The following is a 15673-nucleotide window of genomic DNA, read 5'->3' as shown; positions in this document are numbered from 1 at the left end:
AGAGATGGCACTCCCCCCCCCCCATCCTGACAAGCCAGCTTTGACAGCACCCTGCCCTAGCATTCCCATGGACAACTAAGTAGCCAGATCATGTCCCTGATATGCTGATATGGAGTAAGAGTGTGAGAACCATGCTCAAAATTACTTGTGCATGAGCCCCACATTCCAGAGCCATCCCAAGGGAGCCACAGCTCCAGTCTTGCCTTCCTCAGGAGTATGTGACAGGCAGGGAGGGCATAGTGGGTAGCTACCAGCTCCATGTCTGACACTCTGCAGCCAGGGCAAAGGTCTGGAAAAGGAAGGAGTGAAAACCCACCTCCAGTGTGGCCCCTGCCAGGGATTCCCCGACATACACATACACTGTCCTTGGTTCTAGTAGCAACAGCTAATGACTTTGTGTCGAGATCCAGCTCTGGGCCAGAAGCAGATTCCTGCTCCAACTCCTGCCAAAGTGTCACAAGTACTATATCTTTGGGAGTCTGGGCAGAGGTGTAGTGGCATAAGGAATCCTCCTGCTGTAGAGTATGGCATCTGCAAGCCCCCATCACACCATGGAGGGTGGAGATACCTACTGCTTCCTTCCCTGGCCCTGGGATTCTAACAGAGGATTTGTGAACCTATCAGTAGACTGGCTCTAGTTCATCTTTGTGATTTGGTGCCTTAGCAGAGTTTAGCTTAAGACTGACCCTTCATTTCAGGGACAATATGGGGCCCAGAATAGAGGTAATCCCCATCCTTGACTCTGCCATCATGGAGGATCCAGAGATCAGAGCAAAGGGACAGTAGGATCTTAGTACAAGGCCTTGGTTTATTCATTTTCAGGTCTTAAGTCTCCTGGAGCTTTGACACTCTATAGCCCTAAATAGGCTTCAGCAGCTTGTAATATAGTTCATCTTCCTGAGCAGGGACAGGGGGACAGTATCACAGAAGGTGTGGTTCTCCAACATACAAAACACCCCCCCCTCCACTTTCTACCTGTCCCACAAAGGCCTGACTTTGTAGCTCACCTAGAGGTGGGAGGGTTACACCAAGATAGACGTGGAGCCTTGACTCTTCTTAGAGATCGGAGGACCAGACAAGGGAGCCTAGCCCCATCCTCTGGGTCTGAGGCCACTCCATAACCCCTCCACGCTGGGAAGAAAGGCTATCTGCTGGAGAGTGATCCTCATCACCCACCTCCCAGTCCCCAATATCAAGCCTGATTAACACTGCCTCTTTCCAAAGGCCTCCCAGCATGAGCAGGTTGGGTTGGGGCAGGGTGCAGAGAAGAAAGCTGTCCAGTCTTGGGGAAAAATTGTGGTGGGGCCTCCTGAAAGAATGGATGCTAGCAGAGGACCACAGAAGAGCCCAACAGCTACTCAAGGCCAAGTTCCCTCATCCCAGACAAAGAGTGGGAAACATAAATGGTGCAGTACATAGAGACCAGGTTCTGGGCCCTGAGTTCAAAGAACTAACTCACCCTCTCTCTCTGCCTCACCTCAGTTTCTACACTTAAAACCTTACAACCAGGATGGGGAGCAACAACTGATTCAGGGGCCTTTCTTGTGCAGACAGATTCCTTGAGACACTGCCCTAACTTCATTCCTTGGCCAGACATAAGGAGATCGCACAGCATTCACTCTTGCTCTGCACAACCACTAATGGCCAGAAGCTCCATTCTTCCTCCCTTGACCAAAGGTGACTTTGCTCGCACAACCTGGACTGCCTTACGCTGCCCTGCCTCCACCCAGCTTCCAATGGGTTCCTTCCTTGCTCAGGGCAAAGGGGAGGTGAGTGCTGGTGCCAGGAGGGTGTGCCGGCAGTTCCTCCCCAACGGCTCCCTTCCCTAAGGCACCACCTGGCTCCTGGCTCCTGATCCTCTAGGCACCCACACCTGCTATTCTGGCCCATCAGCCCTAGCTAGTCACACCATCCAACACTCCATCCGGAGAAAGGAGGGCGTGTCCCTGGAGCAAGACAATTGGAAACTTTCTCACTTAGCAAGGAATGGACACATGGTCGTTATGTGAAGGTGACCAAACTCATAGCAAACCCTAGATCGGGAGCGTCTCTCAACCTAGACCTTTCTACACCGCAGAGCTGTGAAGATAAGCTGCTGCCCTCAATGGGATTCTCCCCAAATCCCCCCAGGTCCTAACCTGTAGCGGCTCGCCGCTCGCCTGCAGCCCTCAGCAAATCTCTGCTTCTCAGAGCCCCGCAGCATACCACCTCGGGTTCAGCCTCAGGCAGCCCGGCCCGTGCCAGGACCCAGGAGCTGCGGACGCCGAGTGCGACACGAAAGCTCCGTGGGCTGCGGGGGGTCGAAAGGCTGGCCGAGGGAGGAGCGACTCGCTAACGCGCCGAGCTGACCGGTAACTGCGGCCGGAGGGACGCGCTGGGCCCGCAGGAAACGTCCTCCTCCCCTCCCGCCCGGCCCCGCGCCCACACTCACCAGGTACTTCATGGTGCCCGCCGGCCAGAGGCCGCGCTGCCCGCGTACCGCCTGCCGCCCGCGCCGCACGTCTCAGCCGCCTCCTCGGCCGCCCGCAGCCGGTCCACTTCGCCCCGCCCGCCCGCCGCCGCCCGCTCCCGGCATGCCCAGCCGCTCTACCATTGGCCACCGTGGGCCCCCATGCAAATGAGACGCCGAGTGGGCGGGCCGTGCTGCTTACAGCCCGGTGGAGGTCCCCGCCTCCCGCGGCCGCCGGCAGGCTCTGCTCGTGAAGGTCCTCTGAAGACGCCGCCCGGCCCCATCGCTCTGCTCGGGTGCAGCCTCTCCTACCCCTCCAGATGCCGGCCTTCTGCCTTCCTCACCTACCAACCCAGGAGTATTCCCACGTGTGTCCGCGGCATCCTAATCAGACCTGGATTCCGAGGCAAAGTGGAGGGAGTATGCCCGAAGAAACAATTACTGAAAACAGTAATAGCGCACGACTGTAGACAGGCCTTACTGTGTAAGGATACCAGGAACCCCGCGTGATAGTTCATGCCTAAGGATCCCAGCAATCGGGAGGCGCAGTCAGAAAGCCAGCCTGGGCGACAGAAAAGACCCCAGGGTTGGCCAGCTACAGCCTAACCTGTTGCAGTTCATAGGCAGCAACAACCCCTGCCCCTCTGTATTCCTCGACCATATAGAATTTCAGCTGGTTCCCTGAAGCCCACGGGGAGTGAAACCAGGGCTAACTACGTCCACTCCACAAATGCCTCTGGCCACTAAGCAAGGAACTAGAGGCTTGCCAACTCGTGCTTCAGTTCTTCACTGAACTCAGTGAAGGTTCCGGAAGCAGGGTCTCCACGATCAGGTCACAGTCATGCCCTAGGAGGACACCCCCACCCCATTCCTGAGTCCTGTCCAGACACAAAACTCGTGCCCAGCAACCTACTTGAAACCTGCTCCAACTTGTCTATTTCAGGAACGTCGAAATGTGCACATTGAGAACGAGAGAGAAGGAAAAGGCACCCGGGGAAAGCAGTGGACAGAGCCTCAGCTCACCTCAATGCTCCTTGCTAGGTTTCAGGTCAGTAACTGTCACCCAAGCAGCAAAATCTGGATGCCGCAAATCTCTGAGCGCAGACTGCTGGGAAAACTGGAATGAAACTTATTTCAGACCTCACAGGACCCTGACCAGTCCGCAGTCCCTAGCCCCTCACTGCACACTATCAGGCAGCTTTTGATGCCAAGAAGCAGTGAGACAGACCCACTTACAGCATAAAGTTCTGGAGAAGGTGGGTAACATACACACATGCTCAAAGCCAACCTCCACAGGCATCTGTGCAGACTTTCTCTCAGAGCTCCTTCATCAGGGGCTGGGCTACAGCAGCACGGAGAGTGCTCACAAGTCCTCTGAACACCTGGTTAAACCAGATTCCTGGGTCGTAACCCTCCTGAAAAAGCTAAGACACCTGCATTTCCCCAGGGTGTCTGGCTTAGAAACCACTGGCCAGAGCTCACAGCATGGGGGAGGGGCAAGGAGAAATGACCCAGTGTCCTGGAACATTCTCTCCTGCTGGTCACCATGCCCTACTCCTCCCTCTCTCTCTCTCTCTCTCTCTCTCTCTCTCTCTCTCTCTCTCTCTCTCTCACACACACACACACACACACACACACACACACACACACACACACACACCCTCCTACATCCACCTCCATCCAGCTACTCAGTGGGTCCAGGCTAGTGGGAACATGCCTAAGCATTTGTCCCAATGTGTGGGGTTGAAGGGGTCCTCAACATGTCATGGGTCTCTACTTTGAGGGGAGGAACAGGATCCAGGAGTCACTGCCAGGCCTGTAGGGCAGGCCTTCAGGTAGGAGGTTTCTGCAGGGTAAATAGGAACACAAATGCCTGGTCCTCAAAGGGGATAGATAGCCTCTATTCCCCCCCTGGCCAAGGGAAGTCACCACAGGGAGGCAGTGGACTAGCCAGGACCTTGGGAACGGGAGACCCTCCTTTCTCAGAAACAGATTGAAGTGGCACTGGGGGTGGGGCTGTGGTTATGAGTGTGGAAGTGGGGGAAGGGAGCTGGACTCAGGCTCAGGCATTTCAAAAATTTGCTCCTTTTCCACTTAAACAACCCCCCCCCCCCCCAGCCTGTGAGCCTTGGAATGGCATTTCCGCTCTGGAAACAAGACCCCAGGATTGACACCCCACTGTGCTGTTGGGGGGTGTGGCGCTGCTTCCCAAGCTACTGGAGAAGGAGCACCCATTAGGCTGGTTATGCTTCGTTATGTGGAAGAGCACTGACAGGGATACTGCCTGCGCACATCTGTGGCCTCTGTGCTGGCTGGGGACACACGTGCTCAGTGATCCAGTGCCCTCCCCGGCACCGACACATGCTGGCTGGGGACACACATGCTTAGTGATCCGGAGCCCTCCCTGACACCGACACATGCCAGCTGGGGACATGTGCTCATTTCATGCCCACAGCAGCTTTGCAACAACACAAGCTTTAGTGCTGGCCCCACTTTACAGGTGACGGAACAACTGTCACACAGCAATCCGTGCACAGGAAGGACAGGGCTGACATCCGGAGGAGGAGGATGGTGGGGATGCTAGACCTTAACCTACACGGACCAAGCTGCAGTAGAAAGGGCACTTAAGGACAAGGACACTCCAGGCTAAAGCTAGAGACCTAGGTCACATTCGGGGCTCCAAACAGACAGGTGTCTGAGACCCAAGTAATCCCTCCTCTCCCATATCCCCCCCCCCCCAAAAAAAAAAACACTAACAATGACCCTGCATCCAGCACTGGGACCAGCACTCCTCCGAAGTTTAGTTTCATTGATGAGGGGCTGTGTGTAATGAGGTGGAACCTTAGAGGTGGCTCTTGTGGGAAGAGCTAGCCTGAGACCTGAGAGGAAACCAGAGTTGTTGTTTTTTTGTTTTGTTTTGTTTTGTTTTGTTTTTTGAGACAGAATTTCTCTGTGTAGCTTTAGAGCCTGTCCTGGAACTCACTTTGTAGACCAGGCTGGCCTTGAACTTGAATTCACAGAGATTCACCTGGCTCTGCCTGGGATCAAAGGTGTGCTCCACCACCGCCTGTCTGGAAACCAGATTTTTGCCTGAGCACACAGACAGACATAGGCACACGGTGCAGGCACAGGCACACACAGGGACGAGCACACAAAAGTACAGCTCCATACAGGTGCAGCATGCACACACAGGATCAGACACACACAGGTGGATCTGCAAAGGAGGAGCTGAAAGACGGTGCCGGTGCCGCTGGAGAAAGACTGCACAGGCATGGCCAGCCCACAGCTCCCACCCTCCCAGACAGTTGTCAGCCATCCCAGGAGTGGCCTGGAGTCTCTACCAGCTTGAAGATGAGCTCACAGGATGCAGGGGGATATCACTAACTTCTGGGGCATGGAATGGGCATTTGCACAGTAAACAGAGGAGGCCACTCAACTGCCTATTACTGCTTGTCCTGGACCCTACTGAGAACAGCCTGGGATAAGGTTGGAGTCTTCTGGCTTTCTGAACCTCAGAAGCAGTACAGGCCCCACAGAAGAGCTATCACCACTTAATGCCCTGTAATGTCCACTGTAGCACTTACAACGGCAAAGAAGGGAAAGGAATAATGGAAATATTCAACTCTAGGGGAAGGCCTGAACAAGCCAGCCCCTCCAGGAAGACCATGCAGCTACAAGAGAACCACTTCCAAAGAGCAAATGACCGAGAGTGAACAGAGCAGGCATAAAATGACTTGCATGAGATAAGGCACACAGCCTCTCCCCTCCCGAAGCTTGGGCTGGACAGGTCAGCTGATGGCCAGCTCTGGGAGCGGCAGTGGGAAAGGATTTCCTGAGACCGGAGGTGAGCACTGCAAGCCCCAGGGACAGGAAGACATGTTGTCCCTACAGGGCCACAGGAGCTGTTGCCTTCCTTCTGAGAGGGATACAGTGTCAAGCTCAAAACCTGGGCAAGGCTACAGGGACCCTTTGACACAGTCTATCTCATCAGTCAATCCTCATCACTCTGGGGACCAGGAGATGGAATGCCACCACCCCGAGGCTCAGAGGGCAGTGCCTCTGCCAGCTTACATGGCCAGGAAGTGGCAGTAGAGCTTACATCAGTAACGGCCCATTCATCAACCCAAGCATGTCCCTATGGGAAAGGACCCCAGGTGACCTCAGCACAGTGTGGACTCCTAGGGCAGGTATTGGAGCTATTAGCCTTAGAGCTTCCCTGTGCTCCAAGGCTGGAATGACCAATGAGAGCATTCACTCCTCGTTACAGTAGTAACTCTGTAGAAAGGTGGGCGGGGCCCTACAGCCTGGAGCCAGATTCTTCCTGGTCAGCCATGTCCTTTGTCATCCTTCCTGCGAGTCCCCATGGGCTTGATGCAGAGGTAGGTCCTCGCTATGTAGGGACAGCCCAGGGATGAGAAGGGTACAAACTGACTGAGGCCTCCCAACAAACTCCAGGGTATGTAAAAGCAGCACCCCTCGTGCACAACTCCCCTGTCGCCCTCCATGTGTGGTTTGGACATTTTCACATTTCTGCAGCCGTGGCACTTTCAGAGAAGTGCTTCTTTCACACAGGACTCCCCTCCAGCAGAGGCCTCACTGGGAGCTGGCAGCCAAGGGTGGGCTAGGACTGGGTACTATTGCTCCGTGTGTGGACCAGAGGCTGGGGACTAGTGTGGCTGCCCTTGTGGCTGCCTCTGGAATCTGACTCTTGCTTCCTCATCCCCTCTACATTACGGAAGAGTCAGACTAGTAGAGGAACCTGTCAAGGAAGAGAGGAACAGGGAAGAAGGACACGGGAAACATGGGACAGGTCCCTATCCCTGGAGAGAAAGCTCAGAGGCTGGTGGCTGCCCTACTTCTGTCTGCTAGGCTGGGTGGGCAGGGACAGGGTGTGGTCAAGAGACCTCACCAGCTGAGCCATCTGCTCTCACTCTCCCATAGCAACCAGCAGTTCAGACAGAGGGGGTAACTTCACATGCCATCTGCTACATGCCCTCAGCAGCTTCTACTGAGCACCAGTGCCCACACCCACAGATAACCACAGATGGGCAGAGAACAGGGTTGTCAGACACAGGGGCTGGAGTCAGTGAGCTACAGGGCCAGCAGGGTCACAGGCAGCAACCCAGGGATTCCAGGGTATATAAAAGCAGCTAGCTCCTTCCTTGCAAAGAAACATTTGATCCCACAAGAATCTATTTCAGCCTACACAGCAGGGCCCCATGTGCCTCAGGAGATCCAGACCAAGGCCTCATCTTGACTAAACCTCCAGGAACAGGAGCCTTCACAAATGTCCAGGATTTATCTTCTCTGACCTGCTCTCCTTGCAGCCCTCCAGCCAGGGCCTTCAGGACAGAATGAGGCCCTGGGAAAATCACAGGTGACTCAAAAGCCTGAAGTTAACCTTTGATGAGCGGGTGGAGGAATGCAAACTCTTAAGGTCCTGCTGGGGAGGCTGTGAACAGGGAGTTCACAGGAGAACTGTGGTCTCATCACATTCTGAGCCAACAGATCATTTTGGTAGATACAGTGTTTGAGGGCATAGACTTCTCTGGGGGTGCATGATTAGATGTCGTGTTTTCTTTTCTTTCTTTTTCTTCTTTTTGTTTTTGTTTGTTGAGACAGGGTTTCTCTGTATAACAGCCCTGGCTGTCCTAGAACTCACTCTGTAGACCAGGCGGGCAGATATACCAGGTTTCTTTCTTTCTTTCTTTCTTTCTTTCTTTCTTTCTTTCTTTCTTTCTTTCTTTCTTTCTCTCTCTCTCTTTCTTTCTTTCCTTTCTCTCTCTCTCTCTCTCTCTTTTTCTTTTCTTTTCTTTTCTTTTCTTTTCTTTTCTTTCTTTGTTTTGTTTTTTGAGACAGGATGTCTCTGTGTAACCATCCTGGCTGTCCTGGAACTAGCTCTGTAGACTAGGCTGGCCTCAAACTCACAGAGATCTGCCTGTCTCTGCCTCCCAGTGGGAGTAAAGGTGTGCACTACCACTGCCCAGCAGATACAAAGTTTTCTAATTCCACCAATATACCAATGGTCTGATAGTTAAAAATCCACATTAAACAAAAGCAAGAGACAGCTATCCATCAATAAGAGGATGGGCTAAATGCACTGTGGCATATCCATAAAGAGAATAGTATTCAGCAGCCAAGAAGGAAGAAAACAGTGATGCTCCCCATGTGGATGGCAGTTTCTATTTTGTTGACTGAAAGAAGCCAGAAGTAACACAGAATGAACAGGCAAGTCTAAGACAGAGAAAGCAGAGTGGTGACTGCCTGGTGGGGGCCTCTGAGAACTTTCTGAGGTGATGATGACATTGCTTGTCCTGATGGAGGGCTTCATAAGCCCAAACCTTCCCTATTGTACATTTAACACCTGCACATCTCATGATGTGTAAGAATCTACCTCAATATAAAAATCTCAACAGGTCAAAATGAAACAAAGCACAAACAAAAAGGATGCACGATGCTGCATAATATTCTGAAAGACCCCAAAGCAGGTATTAGGACCTTAAACCCACTACTGGGTGTCACGGAACTTACAGTTAAATTTCTGTGCCCACTTAACCTAGGCTTTCTGGACTAATGTTCCTCTTTGCTCATTTATTACATAGTTCTGGAGGTTTTGATGATCCTACACTGTTTGTGTCTTCCACTATAATCTGTTTCAAATCCTTCTTGGAATTTGGCAGGTTTAATAATAAAATTACTGAAAAGCCCCCTTAGCCTCTAATCTCCCCCCTAGAAAAGAGATTAACTTTTGAGCCACAACTTGTGACCATCTCTCCTGCCAGAGTGGGTGTCTCTCAACCTCTGCTGAGGTCCTGGCTCTCTTTCTTGGATGAGGAAGACAATGTCTCAGCAAACAATGACTAAGAGCACACAAAAGCAGTGGGGGTCAGTGAGAATCAAGGGCACTTGCCAGGCAAGTCTGACAACCTAATTCCCCTCTCTGGGGCTATATAAAGGAAGAAGGAGAGAAATGACTCCACAAGTCATCCTTTGACCTCTACTCTGGGTTTCTCTGAGTAACAGCTCTGGCTGTCCTGGAACTCACTCTGTAGACCAGGCTGGCCTCGAACTCACAAAGATCTGCCTGGGATTAAAGGCGTGCGCCACCACGGGTGACAATGGTGACAACAAGGACAATGATCCAAAAGAGAAAATAAATGAAGAGGTTTGGCCAGGAAACAAAGAAAGCAGGCAGCTATGTAGAGGCTAAGTCCAAGGCTTGGACATGGAAAAGATCCTTGAGGGCAGTAGGTAGGAGGGGGCGTAGTTGACTAAAAGGAGTGGCCTGGAGTTGCCCAGGGCCACTCGCTCTTCTGATGCCATCATTAGCACCTTAAGGTACTGGGATCTACGGATGGGATTGAAGTCCTGCCTGGCTACTTCCAGTGCTAGACCACGCTGCTGCAGATCATGCCTGAGGACAAGCCTGCACCCCCGTAGCTTTCCATGCATGTGACCCTGTCCACACAGAGAACACAGCAGCAGAGCACCCATGGCCTGAGATATGGTGGGCTAGCCAATGGCGCCATCAGAGGCCACTCTGCTGGAGAAGTGAGGACAATGACCTGCCCAAGTTATAAGAGGATGGAATCCAACAGTCTGTGCAGAGTGGGGGAGAGGCCAGGGTCATCTGACCACTAAGGCCTTGGCAGGAACTGAACCACAAAGAAAAAGCCACTGGAGAGAGACAGGGGTCAGGAGCGGATCCCTGGATGTCATACCTGCCAACAGAGGCTGGAATCAGTGACTACCTCACAGCAGCAGCCACTAGACAGCCTCTTATGAAGAGCTGCATGCATTCCTTGCTGACTTCCTCCCAAATGCTAGGGCTCAGTGCATTCCCATACCACCCCAAAGGAAACTGAAGCATGAGGTTCTGTAACTCACTATTGTAGAATCCAACAAGCTTCCTCCTAGAGCCCGTAGCCCTGACCTACCAAAACACTGTCCCCATCCTGAAGCAGCAGCTTCTGTGATCCCCACTTAATCTTCAATAAAAAAGAGACTGGGAAAAAAAAAAAAAAAAAAAAAAAAAAAGCAACAGCCATTTCGGGACTGGAGAGATGGCTCAGCAGTTAAGAGCACTGACTGCTCTTCCAGAGGTCATGAGTTCAGTTCCCAGTACCCACATGGCAGTACCCACATGTAGTCTGTAACTACAAGATCTGACACCCTCACACAGACATGCATACAGGCAGACCACCAATGCACGTAAAATAAAAATAAATAAGTTATTTTAAAAAAATAAATAAATAAAAAAGAGACTGAGCAATCTGAAGGTTTATGTAAGGCTGTCGTTACCTGCCCTGGCATGGTGGCAGATACGGGAGATAAGAGGTGCACTCCACACCCTCAGCAGGCAGCTGAGCTGGCACAACGAGAGAAAACATAAGGGGCCAGGTGGTCACAGTCCTGCACCTGACGAAGCCTTCAGTCTTGTGACAGAACCTGCTAGCAACCACGTGATCCCGTCTTTACACAGTAACAAATGAGGCCAGGAGGTGTCCAGGGGCAGTGCTGCATGGGTGCGCAGGGGCAACCTACCTGGTAAAGAAGGCACAAGGTTCGAAACCAGTTCCTGCAATGGGAAGGGGAGGAAGGACCCAAGTCCAGTAACAGGAGAGGGCATGGCATGGGCTTGGGCATTGAGCTGAGGCTTGGGACTCGACATTTTACCCCACCTCCTGCGCCCTTCCCACAGGGCTGCAGTTGGCTACCCGGCCAGCCCTGGTTCAGACCTCTGGCTCCCTGGCCACCTACTCAAGCACAGAGGGGCCCCAGGATCATTCCAGCTTCAACCAAGTGCCCACTGATTTCCACTGGCTGCTGCTAGATTAGTCAAAACTACATTGACTCTCCTACCCGGCCATGGACAGGCTGCCTAGCTTCTGTGAGCCCAAGATGGCTGTCTGCACGGACAACAAAGAGACTAGGTTTGCCTTTCAGGATAGTAAACAACAACAACAACAACAACAGGTAGGGTCACACTTGGAAAGCCACAGAAAGCTGTCAACTGCTCTCTGGGCTGCAGCCCTGAAATTAGAGTGGCCGTGCAGCAGGATGATGGTCATTTTACCACGCTGACACTCTAGTTCCCACTGCCTTACCTCTCACTGGCCATGTGACTGTGGGCACATATGGGTCCTCCCTGAGGCCCTGTCCACGCTCATGCCCATGCACAGCACACGGGACACTGCTCACATGGGGCAGCATCTGTGTTCCTTGAAAGGGCCCACCCTCCAAGAAGGGGCACAGCAGAGGCTAGATGAGCTGCCCAGTTTCACAGACAAGAAACAAGAGGCAGAGACACACTGCCTGGAGTTGCTCTGTGCAGGACTTGCTCTTCACCTTACCGTGACAGGGCAGCCAGCCTCTTGTCACTCATGAGCATGGGTCTGAGAAGGCAACACAGTCATCTTCTAGTGCGAACTTCAAGCTAGGACAGACTGCCAGAGAGGCCTATGGCACTGGCCAGCCGTGCACTGAAGGAAGGCAGATGTCAGGGGACGGTCAGGAAATGAGTGGCCAAACACTGCTCAAGTTCCTTGCTCTCAGCTCCCAGCAGAGGCGAGAGCATGAGCTGGAGCCAGGGCCACCATGGATCCCATTCCCAACAGGGGTCGAAAAACATAGCTAAGACCCTGGCACAGCAAGACATGATGGTACAAACCTTTAAGACCAGCACTTGGGAGGAGGCAGAGGCAGAGGATCTCTGTGGAAGTTCAAGGCCAGCCTGGTCTACATAGTGAATTCCAGTCTATTCAGGGCTACACAATGAGATCTTATCTCAAACACCAAACCAAAGCAAAGCAAAAACAAAACCCTGTACAGGCCCTGCTTGGATACCCAGGAAACCACATCAACTCGACCTAGTCCATCCCAAGTTCTCTCTCTGCTATCATCTCCCATCTCCATCGGTAGCATCTTGTAATTTCTGTGGGCCAAAGTGCCTGCGTCAGCTTTATCCAGGAAAAGGCTGCCCAAATGAATGGGTGTGCTTAAAACTCAAACGTGTCCCTGAGGATCACATGGCCACTCACCAGTCTGGGCTCCCTGAGCAAGGACAGAGCAGGCAGCCCTTTCTAGAAGCCTCCACCAGGGTACCAAGGTCCCAGGAGAGAGGACAGGGCCTGACAACCTAGCTATACGCCATGCAGAATTACTGAGGGCTGTGGCTACAAGTGAGGGGGTGAGAAGTGACTTTTAGAGGGGAGTGTGGTGGGGACAGGGCTTGACTTTAGCTCTTCATAGTGATTCTTATCTATATAAGTCCTACCAGACCCCTTGCCCTTTCTAGTTACAGATGGTGCCACAGAGTCACAGAGCCGAGGACGACTACTTGAAATCTTGTGAGGTAAGGGTCTGCATGCCATGTAAGACTCCACGTCCAGAGCTCTGTACTGACTCTAGACAGCCAAACCAATCCTGGACCTCCCAACCATAGGCCTGTCCAGAGGGGCTCTCACTGTTCACTACTGCCCTGGAGACCCTGGCCCTCCAGCATGCTCGGCCGTCTGCCTTGTTTCTCTGACCAGTGTCCACAGGGGCGGAGCTGGCTGGTGCCCTATGCCCCAAGCCAGAGAAAATCCTGAGCTCTGCAGAACAGTGGAGCAGAACAGGAGAGGGGCTTGGCAGGCTTTCTCTGTCTCTTCCTAGAGATGAGGCAATTATGCTTTGAACCAGAAGAGATGGGGGTGGGGGCTCCCATCAGCACAGCCTGGAAGCCCTAATTTTTTCATCTGTAACTCAGCATTACCACTCCTGGGGGCGGGCAGGAGCTGGGATCTTTAATTCTGTAATAACAATGCTTTGCACTTACACAAGCCTCTTTTCTCCAGGAATCTCCATACCCTATGGTGGTTAATTAAGAGGCCACTTGCGCTGCCAGGAAGCCTCGACTATGTGCATCACAGAGAGAACCCGGTCCCCAAGTAGATGAAGAGCAGTCCCAGAATAAGGCCAGGCTGGACAAGGCTCTGGCCCATTGCCCCTTCCTGTCATTGGGAAAAACCCCTGACTCAGCAGAGAAATCATGGCTGCAGGCCATTACTACAGTGCAGACAGGATGAAGGTGTGGCCTCACACCTCTGTCTATCTGTAAAGTGGAGCCTGTACCTGAGTCAGTCCGTCACCCAGGTAGCCATAATCGCTGGCTACCTCAGGAGGAGAGAGACCCATGGCCCAATTGTGAAGCCCTGGACTAAGGGCTGCTCAAGTCTGTCTGATGGGTTAGGAAGACGGGGTATCAAGCAAGGGGAAGCCCCTACAGAAAGGAGGCGCTGGTCGAAAAGCCCTGGGGTTCAATCAACTGTTCAACAAAACTTCCCACAAAGTGAGTGCATAAAGCAGAGGTAGGGGGAGGTATGCTCTTTCTATTAACCATTCCGGAGCGAGGGTGTCTCGGGGACAGCACAGACCCCGCCCCACGCCTGGCCATCCGGGTGGGGATCCGGGAGCACAATAGGGCAGCTCTCCCAGGGAGTTTGCTAGGGAACAGCACAGACCTTCCGACCCCTCGGCCGGCCCGGCTGACCTGGACAGGGCTTTCCAGGGAGTGACAGAACCCTCTTCTCGGTCGACCTGGCCGCTCTGGTAAGAGGTCGGGGGAAAAGCGCGGACCCCGGCCGGGTCCACCAGTCCCAGGGGCCCGTAAGAGGCCCACACACACCCTCTCCCCAGCCCAGGCGTCCCAGGGAGCTCCCGGTGGGGCCAGCACGGGCCCCGGTTCCACTCGGCTATCCTGGAAGAGGCTGGCAAAGCGGGGTCGGAGAAGCCGGCTAGGGGGCGGCGCCCCCATCCTGTTCCCCCACCACAACCCGAGAAGACCCTCCGGCGACCCCCGGTGGCCCGGGCCTGCAGCGGGGGGCGCGGGGTCTCGGGCGGTCAGCACTCACCGGCACGGTCATCTTGGCCGCCGCCCCCGGGGCCCTGCGGCAGCGGCGCGGGCTGGCTCGGGGCTCGGTGGGCCCGCGCCGCTCACAGCCCCCGGCGCCGGCTCCCGGCGCTCGCCGCCGCTGCCCTCAGTCTGCTTTCCGCCACCGGACAGTCCGGCCGCTCCCCCCGCGCCGCGCATGCGCCGCCCGCGCCGCCCCTCCCCCTCCCGCCTGCTCCGCCGCCGCCCGCGTTAAAGGCGAGGACCCGGGACCCCTGCATTTTTCTGTCGGCACAACAGGGAGAGGAGGCCGTGTTTCCACACCTTGCCCGTCCTTCCAAAGGCCACCTCCAGACGCACTATTAGAAAAAAAAAAAATCCCATCCGGTCTGCCCACCCGGTTCTGGAGCCCAGAATCCCCCCCCCCCCTACACACACACACACACACGCGGCACGTCCCTTGGTTGTGGGTCCCAAGGCTCCTACTCCCCAGGTCTGGGAGCAGATAGGGTAGAGACTCCGTCTGGGTGAAGGCGATCTTAGATCAGCTAGCAGTACGCCAGAATTCCTCTGCACCCCCCGCCCGAAGCTGAGAGGGAGCCTAAGGCTGCTCCAGGGCCCACTCGATCCCCCAGGGAGCTCCAGTCTCCGGGCAAGCAGCCTGACTTAACCTTGGGTCCCCACAAAAGAGAAATTTAGAGTGGGTTTTAGGGAGGGTCCCACAGTGGGCCCTCCTGCCCAGGACTGGAAGACAGGCAGTCCTTCGGAGATCTGAGCCTTCCTTTCCCCCATGTTAACACCCCTAATTTCTTCAGCTGTTTCACACCTGACGTGGTACCCAAACATGCACCTGCAAGCAGTGGGCACGTGAACACTGGTCTTCAGACTGCCACACTCTTGCTGTTTTCACCTTCCTCTCAGTGCGCTGAGATACATCAGCTACCCAAAGGCTAAGAACCAGTGGTCTGTTCTGCTGCCCAACCACATACACATGTCACTGCTCCAGGGGGCCTCTTCCTGGACAAGGCCAAACCCAGGGTAGTAAGTGGCTACTGTTTCCTGGGTAGGTGAGCACACCTACCTACACCAAGTGGGAGATGGACTCCGTGGGCAGGTGTCTAGAAAGTCAACCTACTGCTTTCCCAAAGGAGCAGGTACATAGCCTGTCCCAAAAAACTGATTGGCAGCTGACTTCACTCATGAGAGGACCTAGGGGCCGAGAGCTTCAGCTAGCCCGCTAGGAAATTTGTAGTATTGTACCTAGAGACAACGTGGCTGTGGCTCCTCCTCCTCCTCCTCCTCCTCCTCCTCCTCCTCCTCCTCCTCTTCTTTTTCTCTTCCTTTCTTCTCCT

General features: G+C 54.0%; 1 protein-coding gene across 4 annotated transcripts in view; it reads right to left on the bottom strand.

Annotated features, from left to right (window-relative positions):
- The window catches only part of Bcar1 (BCAR1 scaffold protein, Cas family member), a 37770-nt gene that overhangs the window by 20719 nt on the left and 1378 nt on the right, over nt 1–15673 (bottom strand). Inside the window, exon 1 of one of the 4 annotated variants that reach the window (XM_059263975.1) lies at nt 14344–14439. The exons of 1 other annotated variant lie outside the window; for it this stretch is intronic. In XM_059263975.1, coding sequence (XP_059119958.1) covers nt 14344–14355 — 12 coding nt within the window. In that variant the 5' untranslated portion in view covers nt 14356–14439. Of the gene's footprint in view, nt 1–2138; nt 2259–2431; nt 2546–14343; nt 14440–15673 lie in introns of those variants that run through there. 2 more of the 4 variants (XM_059263974.1, XM_059263976.1) reach the window with 2 other exon arrangements.

The sequence above is a fragment of the Peromyscus eremicus genome, chromosome 5 (genome assembly GCF_949786415.1).
Source record: "Peromyscus eremicus chromosome 5, PerEre_H2_v1, whole genome shotgun sequence".
Lineage (NCBI taxonomy): Eukaryota > Metazoa > Chordata > Mammalia > Rodentia > Cricetidae > Peromyscus > Peromyscus eremicus.
This window is presented reverse-complemented; position numbering and strand designations above follow the sequence as displayed.